Source organism: Dipodomys spectabilis, unplaced genomic scaffold (genome assembly GCF_019054845.1).
Source record: "Dipodomys spectabilis isolate Male_0828 unplaced genomic scaffold, ASM1905484v1 ptg000024l, whole genome shotgun sequence".
NCBI lineage: Eukaryota > Metazoa > Chordata > Mammalia > Rodentia > Heteromyidae > Dipodomys > Dipodomys spectabilis.
In genome coordinates this window covers 3,820,459-3,844,694 of record NW_024870701.1, presented here as the reverse complement: position 1 = coordinate 3,844,694, position 24,236 = coordinate 3,820,459, and the positions used below count along the sequence as shown (strand labels likewise).

The 24,236-nt window shown below is 37.8% G+C and overlaps 1 protein-coding gene across 5 annotated transcripts in view; it reads left to right on the top strand.

Moving 5' to 3' along the window:
* Positions 1-24,236, top strand: part of Esco1 (establishment of sister chromatid cohesion N-acetyltransferase 1) — a 74,923-nt gene that overhangs the window by 1,990 nt on the left and 48,697 nt on the right. For 4 of the 5 annotated variants that reach the window (XR_006146906.1, XM_042675097.1, XM_042675094.1 and 1 more), the window contains exons 2-5: positions 8,350-8,460; positions 14,529-14,631; positions 15,001-17,107; positions 24,121-24,232. Coding sequence is in view for 4 of the 5 variants with exons in the window: in XM_042675097.1 (XP_042531031.1) it covers positions 15,584-17,107; positions 24,121-24,232 (1,636 nt within the window). In the remaining variant the exon portion in view is untranslated. The remainder of the gene's footprint in view (positions 1-8,349; positions 8,461-14,528; positions 14,632-15,000; positions 17,108-24,120; positions 24,233-24,236) is intronic. The other variant, XM_042675096.1, reaches the window with a different exon arrangement.

Below are 24,236 nucleotides of genomic sequence, written 5' to 3'. Positions count from 1 at the left end.
AGTAGGTTTTTTTTTTTTTTCAATAGAATTTGCCTTGCTTTACTAAGTTTCTTTCTTTCCTTCTTTCCTTTTTTTTTTTTTTTTTAGTCGTGGGGCTTGAACTCTGGGCCTGGGCGCTGTCCCTCAGCTCTTCAGCTCAAGGCTAGCACTCTACCATTTGAGCCACAGCGCCACTTCCGGTTTTCTGAGTGATTTATTGGAGATACGAGTCTCTCGGACTTTCTTGCCTGGGCTGGCTTTGAACTGTGATTCTTAGATCTCAGCCTCCTGAGTAGCTAGGATTACAGGTGTGAGCCATCAGGGCTTTAGTTATTTCTTTCTGAGGTAAATAGGCTACTGTCAACTCTCACCTTGCTCAATTAACAATACAGTTCTGAAGTGAACAGTCTTTTTTTTCTTTTTTTACACCCAGCTTATACAAGGATTTTTTTTGCTGGCATTTAAATTGATGATAGATTATGCTTCACAGAATAATTAAAAAGGTATTAATTAGTGAATGCTATTATCACTCTCTACTGGTGGCTCTTTTTAGAAAAAGCTTGACATTTCATTAAAAGAGTTGATTGTGCTTATTTTAATAATAAAACTAACCATAGCTCTATAATTCAAAATAATGGATTGTTTCTAATAGTTAAATATTTTTCCTGACATTTGTGTGTGTGTGAGTGAGCTAGCACTGATCCTGGCATTTGAACTCAGAACCTGGTCGTTGTCTCTGAACTTTTTTTTTTGTCGGTCTTTGGGCTTGAACTTTGCCTGGGCGCTGTCCCTGAACTCTTTAGCCCAAGCTAGCGCTCTACCACTTGAGCCACAGTGCCACTTCTGGCTTTTTCTGTTTATGTGGTACTAAGGAATAGAACCCCAGGCATCATGCATTTGAAGCCTTCCCAGCCTCTCTGAATTTTTTTTTGCTCAAGAATGGTACTTATGGACTGGGAAGGTGGCTCAGTGGTAGAGTGCTTGCCTTGCATGCATGAGGCCCTGGGTTCGATTCCTCAGCACCACATAAGCAGGAAAAAAAAAAAGCCAGAAGTGGTGCTGTGGCTCAAGTGGTAGAGTGCTAGCCTTGAGCTGAAGAGCTGAGGGCAGCGCCCAGGCCCAGAGTTCAGGTCCCACGACCGGACCCCCCCCCCCCAAAAAAAAAAAATGGTACTCTTTGCTGGGTGCCGTGGCTCACGCCTGTAATCCTAGCTACTCAGGAGGCTGAGATCTGAGGATCCTGGTTCAAAGCCAGCCCGGGCATGAAAGTTGGTGAGACTCTTATCTCAAATAAAGCACCAGAAAGCTGGAAGTGGCGCTGTGGCTCAAGTGGTAGAGTGCTCGCCTTGAGCTGAAGAGCGATGCCCAAGCCCAGAGTTCACACCCTAGGACAGACCAAAAAAAAAAAAAAAAGAATGGTACTCTTATCACTTGCTAGCTAATTTTGGTAGTTTAATGGAGATAAGTGTCTTAAGGGCTTTTCTTGCCACTCCTGGCTTCTAACCTCCATCCTTAGCTCTTAGCCTCCTAAGTAGGTTGGATTACAGGCTTGAGCTCCTTGCTTCTTCTTTGTGACTTTGGTAAGTGGGTTTATATTCTACTTAGAGTTCTTTGAATATTCTTTACTTAAGGTGATAGTTTAGATGGTAGAAACCAACTCTAGTACAATTGTTAGGACAGATAATTCACTTAAGGACTATGTTTGCTTTTCTGAAACCCAAATTTTCTTATTTTATGTTTGTTGATGTTATGAAAAATCTTGGATTCTATTTCTGCATAAGTTCTATAGTTCAGTTTGTTTTTTTTTTTTGTCGGTTGTGGGGCCTGAACTCTGAGTCTGGGTGCTGTCCCTCAGCTCTTCAGCTCAAGGGTAGCACTCTACAACTAGAGCCATAGCGCCACTTCCAGCTTTTTTTGCTTATGTGGTGCTGAGGAATTGAATCCAGGGGCTCATGCATGCAAGGCAAGCACTCTACCACTGAGCCAACTTCCCAGTCCATATAGTTCAGTTTTATCTTACTATTGTAATTGCATTTGGCAAAATGAAACATTTTGTCAGCTTGTCTTTTCTCTTGTAGCAGTCGGGATGGGACTATATCTTAGACTTACTTGCATTATGCTGCATTTTTATTTGTTTTGGTTTTTATTTTGGGTCCGGTCGTGGGCCTGAACTCTGAGCCTGGGCGCTGCCCCTCAGCTCTTCAGCTCAAAGCTAGCTCTCTACCACTTGAGCCACAGCGCCACTTCTGGCTTTTTTCTTTTTGCTTATGTGGTGCTGAGGAATCGAACCCCTGGCCTCATGCATGCAAGGCAAGCACTCTACCACTGAGCCACCTTCCCCGCCCTCGGTTATTGGGTTTCAGTTCGGGGCCTGAACACTTCAATGAGCTCTGTTGCTCAAGGCTAGCGCTCTACCACTTTGAGCCATAGCTCCACTTCTGGTTTTTGAGTTGTTAATTGGAGAGTCTCTCAGGGACTGTTCTGCTCAGGCTGGCTTAGAACCAAAGTCCTCAGATCTCAGCCTCTTGAGTAACTAGGATTACAGGTGTGAGCCATTGCCTCCTAGCTGAATTTCATTTTTGCAGATCTTAATATTTGGCCTAATACAGCTGTAGTCTCATGAACTTTTGCATTTAATCTGTTTTTATCTGGTATATGAAGAAAATTATCTGTTGAAATATTAGAAAATTCACCACACAAGCATGTTAATAACTGTAGATAATTGTGATATTCTGTGGTTCAACAAACAAATGGTTAAAATGTAAAGTCTGAAACCGTTCTTATATGCTTTTTGTGTTTAATCCACTGTACATGAACATGTATATATATATATACATATATATATATATTTTTTTTTCTTCCCTGTGATGGATATCTGTCACTATGTTGCCTAGCCTGACCGTGAACTTTTTTTTTTTTTTTTGTGAGGCTTGAACTCAGGGCCTGGGCACTGTCCCTGAGCTCTTTTGCTCAAAGCTAGTGCTTTACCATTTTGAGCCTCAGCTCCACTTCTGGTTTTCTGGTTAATTGGAGTTAAGAGTCTCATGGGCTTTCCAACCTGGGCTGGCTTTGAACCATGATCCTCAGATTTTAGCCTCCTGAGTAGCCAGGATTTCAAGCATGAGCCACTGGTACCCAGCTTGACTGAACTCTTAAGCAAGTTAGACATGATAGGCCATTCCTATAATCCCAGCTACTTGGGTGACGTATGTAGGATCACAGTCTGAGGCTATCTTTTGGTAAAACCTGAGGACACTATTTGACAAGCTAGAGCAAAAAGAGCCAAGAGTGTGGCTTAAGTAGTACAGTGCCTGCCTAGCAAGTGTGAATTGAAACCTTGAGTTCAAGCATCAGTATTGAAGGAAAGAAAAATAGGAGTTTGAGCTCCCTGAGTCTTTGTCTGGTTTTAGTGTTCCTACCCAAAGGTTTTAGCTAACTTGCATTATAGGAAAAATTTGTTGGAGGAGGATGGAATTAGTCTTGAGTTAAGGTGGAGAACATGATTTTTGTTTTACATTTTTGTTTTACTTGCTTTACAAAAATCTTATATTTACATAATAGTTTCTTTTGTTTTTATTTAATTTTTTAAGATAAAATCTCATTATGTTGATCATGCTATTAAACTTTTAACTTCTGAGCTCAAGTTAGCCTCCTTAGCTTTCCAAGTAATTGGAACTACAGGCATGCACTGCTGTGTTTGTTTTTTCTAGTTTTATATGTGCTTGAAAAGAATGTGTTTTACTTTTGTTGGGTTAATATGTGTGTGTATATTCATATATAACGTCTATTAGGTCAAGCTTAGAACTGCTTGTGTTATGCATGTATTTGGTATATTTAACTGCTTTTGATTAGTTTATGTCTGCTTGTTTTGTCAGTTCTGAGAACAGTGTATAATTAGAGCTTTGAAAGCTCCAATTTTGGAGCTTGTATATTTTGGACTTGTATATTTTCCCCTGTATTTCTGTATTTCCATACTGTATATGTTGATATAGAAAATACGTATGTGAAAATATGTATACATATAAGTATGTATATATACGCATACACATATACTTTGCAGCACAGACATCAAACCTAGGATCTTGGGCATAACAGGCAAGTGACCTATGTATCTTGCCTTTTTTTTTTTGGCCAGTCCTGGGGCTTGAACTCTGGGCCTGGGTGCTGTTCTTGCTCCTTTGCTCAAAGTTAGTGTTCTACCACTTGGGTCATAGCTTTTTCTGTGATTAAGTCTCACAGACTTTTCTGCCTGGCCTTGCTTCCAGCCATGATCCTCAGATCTCAGACTCCTGCGTAGCTAGGATTACAGGTGTGAATTACTAGTGCCCAGCCAGGCTGTGGTATTTTTAAGGCAAGATCTTGTGTAGCTCAAGCTGGTCTTAGAAACTTTTCTACCTTACCCCCCTAATACTGGGATTACAGATCTATGACCCTCTCCTTGAACTGGGTATGTGAGTGCTGTCCTTTAGCTTTTTCCATTCAAAGCTAGAGCTCTATCACCTGAGCCATCATTGTCTAGCTGCAATTATGTGTTTTCAGACTGTGTTATTAGATGTATTCAATTTGAAAATTTTAAGCCATTTTTTTTTAACTGAGATTTTGAAATCAGGAGCCATGCATTTTTTTTTTAAATTTATATATTTTTTTATTGTAAAGGTAGTGTGCAGAGGGGTTTCAGTTACATGAGCAAGGTAATGAGTCCATTTCCAATCGGGCATTGTTACCCCCTCCTTTGTTTTTCCCCTACCATCCCTTCCCTCCCCCACCCAACATTCCCCCAACACACTCCTCCTTTCCCCAGCCAAGTTATAAAATTAGTTTTCAGCATAGTGCCTTGTACATCTCATTGTTAACAGTGGGTCAAACTGTATCCTTATATCAGCATTTTGTTGTTTCCCTTCCCCTCCCCAAATTAGAAAAATGTATATACAAGATGCAAGGCACCGGAATCAAATACAGTGAAAACAGGTGTTATACCATGGGGAAGAAACAAAAAAAAAAGCACATAGTACATTATAACACATTAAAAACAACATCAAGAAAGATAAAACCTCTTGTGTCCCTATCTTGGGTTCATTTTGTTTAGCATCATCTTTTTTTTTTTTTTTTGTCCGTCGTGAACTCTGGGCTTGGGCGCTGTCCCTGTGCTCTTCAGCTTGAGCCCCAGCGCCACTTCCGGTTTTCTGGTGGCTTATTGGAGATAAGAGTTTCACGGACTTTCCTGCTGGCTTTGAACCGTGATCCTCAGATCTCAGCCTCCTCAGTAGTTAGGATTACAGGCGTGAGCCACCAGCACCTAGCTGTCTCTCCTCTCCTCCCCTCCCCTCCCCTCCCCTCCCTTCCCTTTCCTTCCTTGCTTTGCCTGCCTGCCTGCCCGCCCTCCCTCCCTCCTTCCTTCCTTCCTTCCTTTTTTCCTTCTTTCTCCTGTCCTGGGGCTTGAATTCAAGACTTGGACACTATCCCTGAATTTTGCTCAAGGCTAGCACTTTACCACTTGAGCCACAGCACCCCTTTGGCTTTTTCTTTTTATATGCTACTGAGGAATTGAACCTATGGCTTCAAGCATGCTAGGCAAGCACTGTGTCACTAAGCCACATTCCCAGTCCTTAGCCTGTTTTGAGATGCATGCAGTTTAAATATTTTATGTCTTAACATCAAGTCAAATCTTTAATCACTATGGTAGGAAGTATTTATAGTTGCTTATAATACATTTTGTTTTACTGTTCTTATTTTGCTGTTAACCATACAGGCTTTCTTTCTTTTTTTTTTTTTTTTAATGAAATCTTTCCCCTTTAAACCTTTCTGTTTTTTTGTGTTGTAAATATGTTTCATAATCTTGATTTATCTAGAGGACTTACTAAACATGAGCATATAACAGTTTCTGATATATCTATATATATATGAGTTAAATCTGTCTTTATATTGTAATTTTTTGTCTTTAATTATTTTGTATTAGCCACATATTATTGAGGAATAATCCTAATTCGATCATGGTTTTATTTGCCACTTAAAACATTAGTTAACACTTTTTTCCCCTCAGTCATGGCTCTTGAACTCAGGGCCTGGGCGCTGACCCTGAGATTTTTTTTTGTTTTTTTTCGCTAAAGGGTGCCTCTCTACCACTTTGAGCTACAGCTCCACTTCTGGTTTTCCAGTGGTTAATTGGTGATAAGAGTCTCGTGAACTTTGCTCTGCAGGCTGGCTTTGAACCATAGTCCTCAGATCCCAGCCTCCTGAGTTGCTAGGATTATAGATGTGAGCTACCAGTGCTTGGCTAGTTAACATTTTTTTACTTCATACATAGTAGAAGAGGAGAGAAAAGGAATAGAGAACATAAAATGGATGCTGGCTACAGTCCTTTATAGTAAATTAATAGTAATTCTTATTTTGGTTATATATCTACTTCCTTTATGTTGGCTTAGGTGGTTTTTTTTTTTTTTTTTTTTTTTTGAGGGGCTGAACTCAGTGCCTTGAGCTTTTGCTGAGCCTTTTTTGTTCTCAGCTGGTACTCTTCCACTTGAACCATATCTCTACGTGTGTGTGCGCGTGCATGCGTGTGCGTGCATGTGTGTGTGTGCAGTACTGGGTCATGAACTTAGCCTATGTGCTGGCTTTGAGCTTTTTCCTCTTAAGGCTAGCACTCTACCACTCAAACCAGAGCTCCATTTCTGGCTTTTTTTGGTGGCTAATTGGAGATAAGAGTCTGATGGACTTTTCTGCCCAGGCTGGCTTTGAGTGACCTTTCCCCCATATTTTTCTTTTAAATAAAACAACAAAAGGGCTGGGAATGTGGCTTAGTGGTAGAGTGTTTGCCTAGCATGCATTAAGCCCTGGATTCAATTCCTCAGTACTAAATGAACAGAAAAAACTGGAAGTGGTGCTATGGCTCAAGTGGTAGAGTGCTAGCCTTGAGCAAAAGAAGCTCAGGGACAGTGCCCAAGGCCTTCTTCAGTTCAATCCCCAGGACTGGCAAAAAACAAAAACAGTGTGATGGTCCAGTTTGGCCCTGGATTCTTGAGCTGGAGTACTCCTTGTAGCTGGATTATAGGTATACACTGGGCTAATTGACCTTTTTTGCATTTTTTATAGGGCTTGAACTCAGGGACAAATTTGCTGTCCCTGAGCTTTTTTTCCCTCAAGGCTAGTAGTGAACACTTTGAGCCATAGTGCCACTTCCTAATTGACCATTTTGAAAATGAAAAATTTTAGTGCTAACTTTTTTTTTTAATGCTAAAATAATGATGAAAAATTTTATTTTTCACAGTACTGAGATTCTTTTGTTGGTGAGACAGGTGTTCCACTCCAGGCTTCTAATCTTTTTTGCTTTAGTTTATTTATTTATTTTTTTTTGGGTCCGGTTGTGGAGCCTGAACTCTGGGCCTGGGCTCTGTCCTTTAGCTCTTCAGCTCAAGGCTAGTGCTCTACCACTTGAGCCACAGCGCCACTTCCGGCTTTTTTCATTTTGCTTATGTGGTGCTGAGGAATCGAACCCAGGGCCTCAGGCATGCAAGGCAAGCGCTCTACCACTGAGCCACCTTCCCAGCCCCATGCTTTAGTTTATTTTTCATAAAGGGTTTTGTGGATTTTTTTTGTGTTTTATTTTGGCTTGGGATTGGCCCTCTTTGACATAGCTAGCATTTCAGGTGTGCCACCATTCTCAGCTTGTTTTTTTTTTTTTGTTTTTTTTTTGTCGGTTGTGGGCACTCCACAGCGCCACTTTTGGTGTTCTGGTGGTTAATTGGAGATAAGAGTCTGATGTACATTTCTGATTTTGAATGATGATCCTCAGATCTCAACCTCTTGAGAAGCTAGGATTATATGCATGAGCCACTGGTACCTGGCACATTGTTATTCTTATGAGGCTAAGTATTTGGTAAATCTGGAGCTTTCCAGAAAAATTAACTGTAATATTTTATCAGTTATCTCTTGCTATATAAGAACCTTTGATAATTCAGTAGATTAAAATATAAGTTAATCTTGTTTATACATCTTGTAGAGCAGCTATGGCTGAGGTTATTAACATACAGGCAGAACTCAGCTTTACTTCTCATTGTGGGTTGGGCTTGGCTACTATTTGGAGATTGATGCAGCTCCATTTAGTAAGGCCATGGCCAAGCTCAGCATCAGTTGGAAAGGAAAGCATACTTTCTCTTGGAGGTAGTGAATGGGAAAATAAGTGTTATTTTTGAAGACAAACCAAATCTTGCATGAGAGTGAGATGGCAATCATGTTGTAGTTTAGTAATGTCTTTCAAACAGCAGTGAAAATTATCACTAGACCATTGTTTAAACTAGTACTGTATCACTTACTAGGCAAATACTATTTTTGTACTAGTTTTTCAATAGTTTTTTTAATGTTTTTGCTTTACAGAATTTTCCTGTTTTAAGATTCTCAGATATTCAAGAAATAATTGGAAGCATCATTCAGTTAGAGACATCATCAATCAGCTTAACAAATTGCTAAGGATTTAATTCCCTGAAGGTAAGTTAAGTGACTTATACTTTCATAATTTTGTGAGGTGATAGTATGCTAAATATATTTTATATTTTCAGGGAAATGAAAGTTACATTTTATTTTTTGACATGTAAATGCCTACATAATAAAACATTTAAATGACTATTTAATGAAAAGTAAGCTTTTTTTCATTCTCCTGACACTTAACATATTTTAGGAAGCATTGTTATTCTTTTGTGCTTATTGTATACATAAGCATGTGGTTTTGTTTTTTTCCTCCAGTCCTTTACCCTTTTTACACAGAGGACCCTGATTTATTCTTGTTTTTGTTTATTAATGTTTCGTAGTCATAATCATAATTAGTTTTAGTTCTTTTTGTTGGGAAGGATTATTGGTATGTAATTTAAATACAATAAACTTTACCTCTTAAAATTACAATTTGGTGAGTTTTGACTGATAATACTCATGGAAATTACCACCACACTCAAGACAAAGAACATTTTGATCATTCCCAAAAGTAAACCTTTGTCTTCAACACCTAATCCCTGGCAATGACTGATCAGTCATTGTTCCTCTCCCCACTTCCGTAGATTAGTTTGCTTTTTAAATACTTGCATGAAAAGTAGAGTCTTTTTTTTTTTTGGTCAGTCGTGGGGCCTGAACTCTGGGCCTGGGCACTGTCCCTCAGCTCTTCAGCTCAAGGCGAGCGCTCTACCGCTTGGAGCCACAGCTCCACTTCCGAAAAGTAGAATCTTATATGTACTCTTTTGTCACAATATGATTGTGAAGTTAGTCCCCATCTTGTTCCAGGTATTAGTAATTTATTCGTTTTATTTGCTGAGCTGTTTTCTACTGTATTGATATATCACATTATGTTTATTCCCACTTTGACTGTTTTACCTCACAAAGAACTTTGTTAGCTGGGTGCCAGTAGTTCTCACCTGTAAGCCTAGCTATTTAGCAGGCTAAGATCTGAAGATTAAGGTTCAAAATCAGCTTAGGCAGCAAAGTCCATGATATTCTTGTTTATTTTATTTATTTATTTATTTTGCTCCAGTCGTGGGGCCTGAACTCTGGGCCTGGGCACTGTCCTCAGCTCTTCAGCTCAAGGCTAGCGCTCTACCGCTTGAGCCACAGCGCCACTTCCGGCTTTTTTCTTTTTTCTTATGTGGTGCTGAGGAATCGAACCCAGGACCTCATGCATGCAAGGCAAGCACTCTACCACTAAGCCACCTTCCCAGCCCATGTCCATGATATTCTTACTGCCAGTTAACCCCCAAAACAGTTGGAAGTGGAAATGTGGCTCAAGTAGAATGCCAGTCTGTGTAGAAAAAGCTAAGCAAAAGCACAAGGCCCTGAGTTCAGCTCTAGTACTATGTTAGATTTAAAGTTTCAAGTCTGTCTTTGAGTTCTTTCTTCCATTTGGTATTGATGTCTATATAAGGTGAGAGACAGAGGTTAAATTTAAATCTCCTACAAACATGTAATCAGTTTTGCCAGCACCATTTGTTGAAGAGGCTTACTTGCTTGCTTGCTTGCTTGTTTGCTTGCTCTCTCTCTCTCTCTCTTTCTCTCTCTTTTTCTCTTTCTTTCTCTCTCTCTCTCTCTCTCCTTCTCTCTCTCTCTTTCTCTTTTTCTCTCTTTCTTTCTTTCTTTGCCAGTCCTGGGGTTTGAACTCTGGGCCTGGGCACTATCCCTGAGCTCTTTAGCTCAAGGCTAGTGCTCTATCACTTGACACAGCGCCGCTTCTGGCCTTTTCTGTTTATGTGGTGCTGAAGAATTGAACCCAGGTCCTCATGCATACCAGGCAAGCACTCTACCACTGACCCACATTTCCAGCCCAAGGGGTGCTCCTTTTAATCAGAATGGCTTTTGCTATTTTGGATACTTCCATGCAACTGTTTGGATTGATAGTTCTATTTTTGTGAAGAATGACATTGGGATTTGCATTGAATGTATAAATTGTTTTTGACAGTTTGGTTATTTTCACAATACTGAGAGTTCTTTTATCTTCTGATGTCTTCAATTTCTTCCTCTACAAGTTTTCATTGTAGAGGTCTTTCTCTTGCTTAAATACCTAGGAATCACTTGAATTATTATTTTTGAGGCTATTATGAATGGAATTGTTTTTAAATTTCTCAGACTGTTTATTGTTGTTATATAGAAAAGCTATTTTTGAATGTTGCAGAAATAATTTTGATTCCTTTTTTCTTTTTTGCAAACTAGTGGGCCCACCCCCTCTGACAGTATTTGGAATTGAACGCATGTCCTTGCATTTGCTAGGCAAAAGTTCTACCACTTGAGCTACGTTCTCATCCTCTTTCACTTTAGTTTTTTTCAGGGGGAGGGGTGGGAGGCAGTGATGTCATCCTAGTGCTTGAACCCAGGGCCTGGAAGCTGTCCCTGAATTTTTTTTTCTCAAGGTTAATGCACTTCCACTTCAGCTTTTTTTGGTGTTTAATTGGAGGTCAGAGGCTCACAGACTTTCCTGCTTGGGCTGGCTTTGAGCAGTGATCTTCAGTTCTTAGCCTTCTAACTAGCTAGTATTACAAGTGTGAGCCACTGGTGCCTGGCTTTCATTATTTTTAGGGTAGGCTCTTGAATTTTTACTTGGGCTGGCCTTGGACTGTGATGTTCCTACTTGTGCATATTTAATAACTGGGAACACAGGTGTGAATCACCATAGTTGGTTTATTGGTTGAGATAAAGTTCTTCTAATTTTGTGCCAGAGTTGGCCTTAAACTTGTCTCTCATTCTCTGTATCCCAAGTAACTAGTGATATCAGGCCTGAGAAAGAGTCTTAGTCTCTTGAAGTTTGAGGGTGGTTTGTTTACCCTATGTTAGGCTTATGAAAATCTTATAATCTATTTTGGTAAATGTTCGTCTTTTTTTAATAAACTCACAGCCTTTTTATATGAGTGTATGCTGGTATTAGGGCATGATTCAGGCCTTTCACTTTCACTGTTTACTTGTTCACAGCTGCTATTCTACCACTTGAGCCACACCTCCAGTCCAGCATTTTTGCTGGTTAATTGGAGATCAAATATCACAGACTTTTCCCTCAGGCTTACTTTGAATTGAGAGCTCCAGGTCTAAACCTCTTGAATAGCTAGGATTATGGGATTGAGCCATCTTGCCCAGCTTGTAGCCTTTTGTTCTAGGAAAACTTATTGAATTAATTTTTTTTTTTTTACTTTTCTTAATTTTTTTCTTAATTATTTGAGTTCAGGGTCTTGTGCTTGCTAGGTAAATGCTTTACCACTTGAGCTACACTGTCAGAGCTTTTTGGTTTAGTTATTTTTCAAATAGAATGTCACTGACTGTGGACCACAGTCTTCATCTCTGTGCCTACATACATGGGATTACAGATGTATGCCATCATGGCTGACTTTTAGATTAGGTCTTGATAACTATTTGCCTGGGCTGACCGTGAATTATGATTTTCCTATCCCTAAAACTTCATAGCAGCTAAGATTATAGACATGAGCCATAGCCTTTTTCATGTATTATTAAAATACCAGTTTCTGACCAGCTGGGCATCCATGGATGGGTCGCTTAATTTTCATAACATCTTTTTCTTCTATTGCTCTTCCAATAGTTCTTTTGGACCTGTTTACCTTAAAATGCTTTTACTGACTTTTTAAAAGTTTCTCGCTTCACTGTGAGTATGCTTAAATACTTGTATCACAGATGATGAGTTACCCTATTTTTAGGCTTTGTTTCTGTATAGTGTATTCCTTCAAAGTCATTCTTTCCAAAATTTTTTTTCTTCCATGTTGAGATATTCCTTTTGTGGTGATTATTTGATCTTTTTGTTCTATCCAATGAAGTACAGGCTTGGCTAGCAGTTTCTAAAAGTCTTCCTTGAGTAGGCAAAGAGGGCTATGGGTAGAGTGGAGTACACATAAAAAGTATGTGTACTTCTATGTATTTATTTATTGTTGGTATGATATTTCTGTCCTTAACCTGTAGAGTCTATAGCATTGGTTTTTACCCCTCCTAGATAGATATAACTCCAGTTTTCAGTGGTAGTGCAGAAGCAGTCTTTTGGGAGCTAATAGTTGATTACAATCTGGAAGTCTTAGCAGGGTGTGTGTGTGTGTGTGTGTGTGTGTGTCTGTGTGTGTGTGTGTGTCTGTGTATGTCTGTGTATGCCTGTGTGTGAATCTTTGTCTGTGTCTATTTTGCCAGGATCAAATCCTAGGTTTTATTCATGCTAGGCAAATGGTCTACTACTGAGCTACATCTCTAACCTTACCTATTTTCTTTCTTCTTTTTCTTTTTTTCTTTGCCAATCCTGGGGCTTGAACTCAGGCCCTGGGCACTGTCCCTGAGCCTCTCTGTGCTCTAGGCTAGCACTCTACCACTTGAGCCACAGCACCACTTCCAGCTTTTTCTGTTTTTGTGGTACTGAAGAATCCAATCCAGAACTTCATGCATACTAGGCAAGCACTCTACCACTTAGCCATATTCCCAAACCACCTTATCTATTTTCTAAATCTCATTTTTATCTGTATTTCCTTTGAAATCTAGTGCTGCCAATTCCTTGAGTTTTGATGGGTCATATAGTTCAAATAGAGCTGCTTCCTAGCCTTTTTTGTTTCTAGTTTAGGGTTCAGGTTTTCTTTGTAAACCTTTTTAAGTTTTATTCTTTCCCTTTATACTTTTGGGTTTTTTTTTTTTTTTTGGGTCCGGTCGTGGGGCCTGAACTCTGGGCCTGGGCGCTGTCCCTCAGCTCTTCAGCTCAAGGCTAGCACTCTACCACTTGAGCCACAGCGCCACTTCTGGCTTTTTTCTTTTTGCTTATGTGGTGCTGAGGAATCGAACCCAGGGCCTCGAGCATGCAAGGCAAGCGCTCTACCACTGAGCCAACTTCCCAGCCCGACTTTTGGGTTTTTTTTATGGTTTCTTTTTTTTTTATCGGTCATGGGGCCTGAATTCTGGGCCTGGGTGCTGTCCCCCAGCTCTTCAGCTATAGACTAGCGCTCTACCACTTGAGCCTCAGCCCCACTTCCGGCTTTTTCTGCTTATGTGGTGCTGAGGAATCGAACCCAGGGCCTCATGCATGTAAGGCAAGCACTCTACCACTGAGCCACCTTCCCAGCTCCTTGCTTTTTTTTTTTAAAGTGAATTTTGAATGCTAGTTGCCACAAATGTTTGATTAAATCTGCCTTCTTTATATTGTGTCTTTTTTTCCCTGTGTGTATGTAATCTTTTCCTCAAAAGGTTTTACTTTACCAGTTTTTGTTGATTATTTTTTAGTGAGGAGCTGGTACAAGGGTTTGAGCTTCATATACTTGCACTTGTTTGGCAAAGCTCTGCCATTTAAACCACGTCTTCAGGAATATAATGTAATTTTTTAAAATTTAAACTTTTTTCCCCATAGTTTAAAATGGATCCATACTACTTGAGTGGTTTCATACACTATAGAATTTGAATATTTCAAGGTAGAAGTACTAAAATTAAGTGCTGTGTATAAAGCTGTGAAAAAAATTTAAGACAAGTTGTAGTATAGGTCTTATATATTTGATTCATGAAAGTTGAATGGATGATTACATCTTTTGTCTTTTTTTTTTTTGTCAGTCGTGGGGCTTGAACTCTGGGCCTGGGTGTTGTCCCTGAGCTCTTCAGCTCAAGGCAAGCATTCTACCACTTGAACCACATTGCCACTTCTGGTTTTCTGGTTGGTTCATTTGAGATTAGAGTCTCATGGACTTTCCTGCCTGGGCTGGCTTTGAACCATGATCCTCAGATCTCAGCCTCCTAAGTAGCTAGGATTAAAGATGTGAGCCACTGATGCTTGGCTTTTTTCTGGCGGGGGGGGGGGGCAGGAAGGTGGAGGGTCATTCATTGGGCTTGAATTCTGGGTCTAGGTACGGTCTCTGAGCTCTTTCGCTCAAGGTTATAGTTCTGCCACTTAGATCCATACCACCATTTCTGGTTTCTTGGTGATTAATTGGAGATACAGTATCTCATAGACTTTTCTCCCCGGGCTGGTTTTCAACCACAATCCTAATATCTTAGCATCCAGAGTAGCTAGGATTACAGGCATCATCTTCTGTCTTTTAAACATTGAAAGTTGCTTTCTCTTTTAGGTGCTGTGTAATGTGTTAAGAACAGGTTATAAGGAATGGTTTTATCAGATTTTCATGAGTTATGTTGGCTGAAACATCAATTCTGTCTTGTGGGAAAAGAATTGTAAGTATACTGATTTTCAGCAGTTGTATGTTTTTATAAAACAAATTACTGATTATAAGAATACAGTTAGGATACCTCATTCTGTTAATATATACATATATATATATATATATATATATATATATATATATGGTTGTGGGGCTTGAACTCTGGGTCTGGGTGCTGTCCCAGAGCTCTTCAGCTCAAGGCGAGCACTCTGCCACTTGAGCCACAATGCCACTTCCAATTCTATCTTAAGCATACAGTCTAAACATTTCAAAAACAAGTGTTAGAATTCAAATCATTATTTGAATAATTATTTCTGCATAGTATTAGCATGGCTAATTATACTTAGATTATAATTTAATTTTTATTTATTTATTTTTTCAGACATATCAGCACAAAAGGAAATCTATATTAATAGAGTACTTTATTAAACAAAGGAGGCTAAATAAGAACTACAAACCAACATACCCAGCAAACAAGGAAAGAAACGTGTTAATCATAAGACATGTTTCAAATGAATCAGAGTCCAGTAACTGTAGACTACAGAAGAAAAAAGTTTTCAAAAATTTTGTCAAAACAGACAGGTCAGTGATAAATAACTTCTCCAGTAATAGAGATAGGATTGAAACTAAAAATTAATTGACAATTTTTTACAAAATCTGAATTAAGTTTCTTTTCATTTAAAAACTTATGCAAATAGAAAATTAAATATAAAATTTCTTTAGAGTGTGATTGCCTTGTTCAACAGAAAGCAAATATCTTTCAGAATTTATTCCAGCTTTTCTCATATCTAAAACCTTACTTGAAGCAAACTAGTACTTTTGTTGAAAATGTGTATCAGCATAAGTTAAAGCTGGTTTTCACGACTTGCTTCTCAGTAATACTAGATACTCAACATTTTTACCTGCCAGGACACAGGCTGTCCTTTGAAAAACTACTCAGAAAGAGAAGACATTACTCAGGAATAATGTCCATTCAGGAGAAATCAAGAGAAAATTCTTCCAGTATTATTAAAGAAAGTAAAGATACGAATTTAGAAATAGACATTCAAGGTTCTGAAAATAATCTAGCAAAAAAATCAGGTCCTATGGAAGCTATAAAGTCACTGGTTAAATCTCCCAGTGATGAAAGTAAAGTAAATCAGTGTGAATTGGGAACACGCATGAGTACACGGTCGACAAAGGCTGCCTCCAGTGATAAAGGCACTAAAAGTATAGTACCTGTAAAAGGACATTCACAAGAAACTACAAAAAACAAATGTCAGAAAAAATCAGTGCATCAAACCTCTAAAGCAAATGAGCATCTTAATCGGAGATCACAAAGATTACAACAGTTAAAGGAGTGTTCTACAAGGTCTTTGCGCAGTAGAGATATTCAGGGTCATATTCAAGCAGCTAAAAAGTGTGTACCAGTAACAAGAAACGAACACTGTAACAGTACTCAAAGTAAGTCTAGTAAAGTTAAAATAAATCAAAAACATGTGAAAAGGAAATCACTGGAAATAAAGTCAGATTGTAAAGAGTATGAAAATTCAGTAATTAATGAAATAGTAAATTCCCCTAAAGCAAAAAAGCTCAAAATAGAACACCAGACAGTTTATACTTGTAGTGCACAATGTGTACAAGGATCTGAAAAGTGTCTTCAGAAAACTACAAGAAAAGAAGAACCAAAACCTGTGCCTGTAACTTCTGAAATAAAAAGATCAAAAGTAGCTACTTCATTGGTTTCTAAAAAGAATGAACTGAAGTCAGCTCACACACAAGTGAATACTAGCACAAAATCCCAAAAAAGTCCACAGCCATCAGTGCCTGAACAAAGTATAGATAATGATTTGGAGCCAACAGGAAAGAGCAAACGTGGTAGCATTCTCCAGCTTTGTGAAGAAATTGCTGGTGAAATTGAGTCAGATACTGTAGAAGTAAAAAAGGAATCATCACAAGTAGAAACTATAAAGGAAAAGAAGCCTACAGAAGTAAAATCAGAAGAGACTGATGTTGAAAGACAGATACCTCATCAAAAAGAAACAAATCAGGATGTGCAGTGCAACCGTTTCTTCCCCAGTAGAAAAACAAAACCCGTGAAATGTATACTAAATGGAATAAACAACTCAACAAAGAAGAACTCCAACTGGACTAAAATTAAACTCTCAAAATTTAATTCTGTGCAGCAAAATAAAGACTCTCAAGTTTCCCCTAAGTTGGGCTTATTGAGAACCAATTTTTCACCACCAGGTTTAGAAATACATCATTCTGTGACTCAGAGTACATTTTTAGAGGCAAAACCACATGATAAAAATGTAATTTGCCATCAGGAAAAAATGGAAGAAATTAAATCTGAAGTTAAAATGAAAGAAGTTAATATTAATGATATTACAGTTGAAACTAATAAAACCACAAAAAGGGCTCCTGAAATTTTGGATAATCAGATAAAACCTTCTGACTCACCTTTGGATAATCAGATGAAACATTCTTTTGAATCAACACCAGATAAGGTAATCAATTTTTGTTCTGTTCAGTATAGGTACCTGAGTACCTTTTATTTCTTATTAAACTTTACAATGTTTTTAGCTTAAGTAGGTCATAAAATTATTAACCCAATCTTATAGTGATTGACTTTTGTGATTCCTTTGGTTGTTTATCTTTATATGTATGATTCCTATGTTTATTTTTACTCTCTCTTATGGAAAGCATGAATCTTCTAAATGCCAGATTTTCTTTTTAGCTTAACACATGATATGCTTAATTTTACTAATGATTATAGTCATAGAGAACATACTGCCTCGTGATTAAAATGTGGAACTTAAAAACATGAGTCTTCTCATGTCCATATTAAAAAGCCTTTTATCCCACTTGATGAAATTTAAAAGTTTGGCATCTTCAAAAGGGTATTTTTTGGTTTGATTTGTGTAGTCATTTTCATTAGTTGGCAAATTGAAATGTCTGAGGTATAAATCAGTCTAATGTCTAAGAATAAAATTGTACTGGCCAACATTTTTGAATGTCTTGTTTGCTTGCTCTTGGTTGCTTAGTTTTATTTCTTGGCAGTGTTAGGGATTGAATCCAGGTAATTATGCTTGCTAGGCAATCCTTATCTCCTATGTCACATCCCCCAACTAAAGAATTTTTGAAAATAATTTTTGAAAATAATTGAAGACTTTCATTTTAGAGAAAATAGTTTTAAACTTCATCAAACTGAGCCTTTGAGCTGGGTGATGGTGGCTCATGCCTGTAATCGTAGCTACTTACTCAGGAGACTGGTATCTGAGGATTGTGGTTCAAAGCCAGCCTGGGCAGGAAAGTCTGTGAGACTCACCAGAAAACCGCATGTGGCACAGTGGCACCGTGGCTCAAAAGAGCTCAGAGACAGGGTTCAGCCCCAGAGTTCAAGACCCATGAACTACCCCCCAAAAAAACCCAAACACCAAAAATGAGCCTTTTGGCTGGGGTGGTGGCTTAGTGGTAGAGTGCTTGCCTAGCATGCATGAAGCATTGGGTTTGATTCCTCTGTACCACATAAACAGAAAGGACTGGAAGTGGTGCTGTGGCTCAAGTGGTAGAGTGCTAGCCTTGAGCAAAAGAAGCTCAGGGACAATGCACAGGCCCTGAGTTCAAGCCCCAGGACTGACGGAGAAAAGAAAAAAAAAGGTTACTTTTGTATGAATAATCTTACAATGAGAAATGAGAGCAGAGTGTGATTTAGGTTTGGTGTCAGAAAACTAGAAACCAGATGTTCTAATTTTCAACCCCTCATTTTCTATACACCACACTGAACATTAGGAAATCATTTGAGTGAAATTTTGAGTAATTTGAAGTTTATATTTGGGATGAGCTGGGGATCTGGGCTTTATGCCAAAAGTGTGAAAATAAATCAGTATATGTTACTCTACAGGGTTGAAAATCAAACCTGAACTTAGAACAGACATCATTTGCTGCTTTTATACAAATGAGAATGGAAGCATCAATTAAAAAATGATAATTTAACAGCTGGGTATCATAGTTCATGCCCATAATTGCAGCACTTGGAGGCTGAGGCAGAAGGATTGAGGCTAGCCTGGATTACGTAGGGAGAACCTGTTTCAAAAAAAAAAAAGAAAGAAAGAAACAAAGAGAAAACAGGAAAGAAAAGAAAAAATAATTCAGAATAGATAGGAGGAGTAATAAGTTATGGGCCTGGGAATGTAACTCAGAAGTAAAGTGCTTGTCTGTTTGATGTCATAGGTCCATTCTCAGCACCATTTTTTTTTTTTTAATTTTTTTATTGTAAAGATACTATACAGAGGGTTACAGTTACATGAGCAAGGTAATGAATACACTTCCTATTGATCTTAGCACCATCTTGCTCAGATGAGTGGCTTTTTTCTTTTTTTTTTTCCCCTATATTGCTGCTGAATGTGTCTTCTCACAAGCTTCATAAATGCCTTTCAAAACTTAAAAGGAGTTGGACACCAGATGGTTCATACCTGTAATCCTAGCTACTCAAAAAGCTGAGATCCAGAGGATTTCAGGTTGAAGTCAGCCCAACAGAAAAGTTCATGATTTTTTGTCTCCAAATAACCAACAAAAAGCTGGGCTAGAGGTACATGTCAAATGGTAGAATAGAAATCCAATAAGCAAGCCAGTCAAGCATGATGCCCTGAAGATTTGAGTGCAAACACTGCTTCTATTAAAAAAGAAAACAGAACCTCAAAAGGCAGCTTATGAAAAAAGATAAAGCAAATTCAAATCAATTTATTTGGACTAACTATAATAGGCAGGAGATGTTTACTTGGATCATATTGTTTTGTCTCTTTATAACATTTGAAAAGTGTTTTGAGTTTATGCAGTTCTTTGTTACAAGAAAGAATACTAGAGATTTGTTGCTATTTTAAAAATTGTATGGTTCTGAAATTCTTCAGTATTTAAGATTATAGCACAGATAAACATGTAACTACCGCCCAGATTTGACAAAATGAACATGTTCTTCAGATCCTTTAAAACATAAGTACATTTAAATCCTCAACTATACCTTCTTTGTTTCACTTCTTCCCTCTCCAGAATAAAACTTGCTTCCGAAATTGGTAGATTCCTTCTATTTTTTATTTGTGTGTTTTTATGAGTTTATGAACATAAAGAATGCTTAGATGTGTTTTAAAATTGTATGTAATAATCCTTTATGTATGTATATTTGAAACTTGATTTTGTGCAATCAGAACAAAATGTTTTGATACATATCACAAGTTTATATTTTCCTCTATTAAAGAACTCTTTTTTTTCAACAATATTAATAAGTGCTCACTATTTCAGAAATGTGGTGGTGACTTATCAGTTTGAGACATACTTCAGTGCCTGCATCTAGGTACTGGTACAAAGGAGGCATGTTTCTTGTCTTTTTTTCTACAAAAGGGTTACTATACTATTCCATGACAGGTTATGAGTGTAATGCTTCTTGATCAGTTTCACCCCTTCCTTCATTTCCCCTCCCCTCTTTTTCCCTTCACATCCCTACCCTCAAGGTACATATTTCCTATTTATCATAATATACATTAATATAGTATCTGAATTTGCTCATCTTTTCTCTATTCCTCTGGCCTCCTACTTCTGTCTTCTAGAACATGTTTATACTTCCTGTTTTTGTTTTTGTTAGTTGTGGGGCATAAACTCAGGGCCTAGGTGTTCCTCAAGCACTTTTGTTAAAGGCTAGTATACTACTTTAAGCAACAGCTCCACTTCTGTTTTTTGAATGGTTAAGTGGAGATAGGAGCTTTAAAGGTTCTTTTCTGCTGGGGCTGGCTTTGAACCTACATCCTCAGATCTCAGAGCACTCAGTCAGTCAGTAGGATTACAGGTGTGAGCTAACAGTGCCCAGCCCTGGTATTTGTTTTGATATATAATAGTTCTTCAGAGGAGTTACACTTTTGGATTCCTCTGTGTATACCCTCCTTTAGTCATGTTTGCGTGTACGTAAATGCATAGAACCATATATATGTTAACATGCATATTTGTGCTTTGGTTCTGGCTTCCACATATGAGAGAAAACGTGGGCTGTTTGTCTCTCTCTGAGTCTGGCTTACTTCACTTAGTATGAATTGTTCTAGGTCCATCCATTTCCCTGCAAAGGACATAATATTCTTTCTAACAGATGAGTAAAATTCCATTGTATATATGTATCGCATTTTCTTGATCCATTAATCAGTTGTAGGGCATTTGGGCTATTTTCATAACTTGGCTATTATGAATAGTGCAGCACTGAACATAGATGTGCAAGTGTCTTTATTGTATCGACTTGCAGTGATCTGGATAGATGCCCAGTATGGCTTGATCATAGGTAGCTCTACGTTTAATTTGTTGAGGAATCTCCAAACTGCCTTCCAGAGTTTTCATTCTTAACCAACAGTGCAATTAGGGTTCCTTTTTCTCTCTATCTCTGCCAGCATTTATTATTGTTTGAATTTTTTGGGGGGGGGGAGTCTGGTTGTGGGGCCTGAACTCTGGGCCTGGGCGCTGTCCCTCAGCTCTTCAGCTCAAGGCTAGCATTCTACCACTTGAGCCACAGTGCCACTTCTGACTTTTTTTTCTGCTTATGTGGTGCTGAGGAATCGAACCCAGGGCCTCATGCATGCAAGGGAAGCGCTCTACCACTGAGCCACCTTCCCAGCCCATATTGTTTGAATTCTTGATGCTGTCCAGTCTTATTCTGGGGTGAGATGGAAACCCATGTTGTTTTGATTTGAATTTCCTTTATGGCCAGGGATGCTAAGCATTTTTTATTTTCTTCTTTTATGAAGTCTCTTCTTTAGCTCCTTTGCCCATTTATTTTGGGTTATTAATTTGGGGGTGGTTTAGTTTCTTTGACTACCTTGTATATTTTGGTATTAGGCCCTTGTCAGATGTATAGTTGGTAAAGATCTCCCAGTCTGTTGGCTGTCCCATCATTTCCTTTGTTAGGCTTATTCCTAAATATTTTTTTTTGAGGATTTTGCAGATGGAATTGGTTTCCTGATTTCTCTGAAATCTGCACATTTTTGATATATAGAAAAGCTACTGATTTTTTGTGGTTTAATTTTGTATCTTGCTACTTTGCCAAAGTTATTGATCAGCTCTAGAAGCTTAGAAATGGAATCTCTAGGGTCTTTTAAGTAGAGTATCTTGTCATCTGTAAATAGGGATAATTTGACTTCTTGTTTCCCTGTTTGAGTCCCTTTTATGTCTTTCTCTTGCCTTACTGGTCTGGCTAGGAATTCCAGTATTATATTGAAAAGGAGTGGAGAGTGCTTGTCCATCCTATTCCTGATTTTAGAGGAAATGGTTTTAGTTTTTCACCATTTAGTACGATGGTAGCTGTAGGCTTTTTTTTTTTTTTTTTTTTATCACTAATAGTCTTTATTAAGCTATTTTTAGCTTCTCCAGAACATGAACAAATGATGGGTTTTGTCAGAGGCTTTTTTTTTTTTGCTGTTTCTTTTAAGAATTGCAGTAAACTCCTAAACACTAAGAAGTGAAATGACAGTAGTTAATACTAGTCATTCATAATAGCTTTTGTTTAGTGATTGTTTTCATTGTAAAATAGCTTTTGTTTATTATGATGTAGGGTATCATATTTCTCAAGTACAATCTACACTGTAAATTTAGTTATCCACATAATACAAAGAAAATGAAGCTTAAGTAACTTAAACTTGTTTGAGTGACACGTTAAAGGATGGAGTGTCAATTTAAAGTGGGTTTGGCTGGCTTCAGAAGTCAGCAAGATTTGTATTTGGGGAAATAGGAATGCAAATAAAAAGGCACAACCCTTGCAACATTGAAAATTTCATGTGGCCACCTGTATGTAATGTTCTTTTTGTTATATATTATCAGTATCAGTAATACTGCTGATAAGCCAGGTATCCAATAAAACGTTCATGAGTTCTTGTTCGAGTTTTAGTATCCAGACATTATGAATTTTTAGGCTCCATAGTTTTATGGTCTGTCTTTTAAATCAGTAACTTATTGGTTTCCTATTAATGGATTGTATAATGATTAATACAATCATTTTATATATTTTTTTCTGTTATTTTTGGATGTTCACTTAAAAAAAGAATGTTCTAGCTGGGTGCCAGCGGCCCATGCCTATACACAGAAGGCTGAAATGTGAGGATCATGGTTTGAAGCCAGCTCTAGCAGGAAAGTTGATGAGACACTCATCTCCAGTTAACCATCAAAAAGCCAAAAGTGGAGGTGTGGCTCAAGTGGTAGAGTGATATCTGTAAGCAAAAAAGCTCAGGACCTGAGTCAAGCCCCAGGACCAGTGTAAAACAACAATAAAAATGTTCTAAAGTCATGTCATGTTCACTTTAGCTTTCATAACACACATACAAAATGTTTCCTGTTACTTCCATTTCCAATGTTAATTGAATTGGTAGTATATATATATTTATTAGTTACTAATTGTGTATCTTCTTTGATAAGATTTTAGCTTAGAGGTTCTTAGGAATAAAAAGATTAATATGCTCATTACTCCTAAAAGCTATTGATAATTCAACTAATTTCAATTAGAAAGTGAAAGGAGGTTGAAAGAGATATAAACAAATATATGAAGGGAGTTAGGGAAAACTGAAAGCTTCATTGGAAGAGGCTAAATTTTGAGTTATGTGAATTTTTATTAGAAAGATATTCTACATCATGACTATAAATATGAGCCATAATTTTAAATTTTAAATAGCTGCATTAATGGAGCAAAAAGAAACAGGTAAAATTCATTTTAACATAATATGTTTTATACATTGTTTATAATACATTATTTATAATATATCTATCTGTCCATAAATGTATGTTGTATGCCTGTCACATAAAATGGTATGATTTCAACATCAATTCTAAAAATTATTAATGATACAATTTACTCTTTTTGTTTTTTAGTGGTACTGGAGTTTGAATTTAGGTCTTGTGCTTGTTTGTACCGCTTGAGCCATGACCTGTAGGCCTGCTTTTTGCTGGTTAGTTGGAGATATAGTGAGACTTTAACAGTCTTTTCTACCTGGGCTGGCTTTGAACCAGATCTTTTGGATCTCAGCTTCCTGAGTAGCTAAGATTATAGGCTTGATCCACCAGCACCTGGCTATAGTATACTGTGTGTGTATAAGGGAGAGGAGAGAACGAGCATGTGCTTTAAGTTTTCAAAATCTGACTTGTGATTATTATTACATTTCTCAAATCATATTTTCAAGTGCCCAGTAAGTCAAATGTGACATTCACAACTATATTGGATAGTGCAGTCCAGACATGAAGCTCTTAAGAAAATCATGAAATTGTGAAATGAATCTCTGGGAGTGGGGTTGAGTTTTAAATGTAGCATGAAGGGGAGTAAGTGATGATAGGTAATACTGAGAAAGGGAGCTTATGGCAAAATCATGAATAGATTATTAATGCATTTTTATGTGAATTCAGTTAGAAAGTGTTATCTTAAATTTTATTAGTATGTTGAAATTTACTGAAAACTTGAGATACTCCACAAAAGTTGATACAAAAACTTTGAATTACATTTGTTCAGAATTTCAGCCTATGTTTGGAATCCAAGCTGGGAAGCAGTGCAGTAGAAAACACTTCTGTTTCAACTTTGCCAAATCAAGCAAAATTTGATGCAGGAGAAAATACACTTCCAGGTAA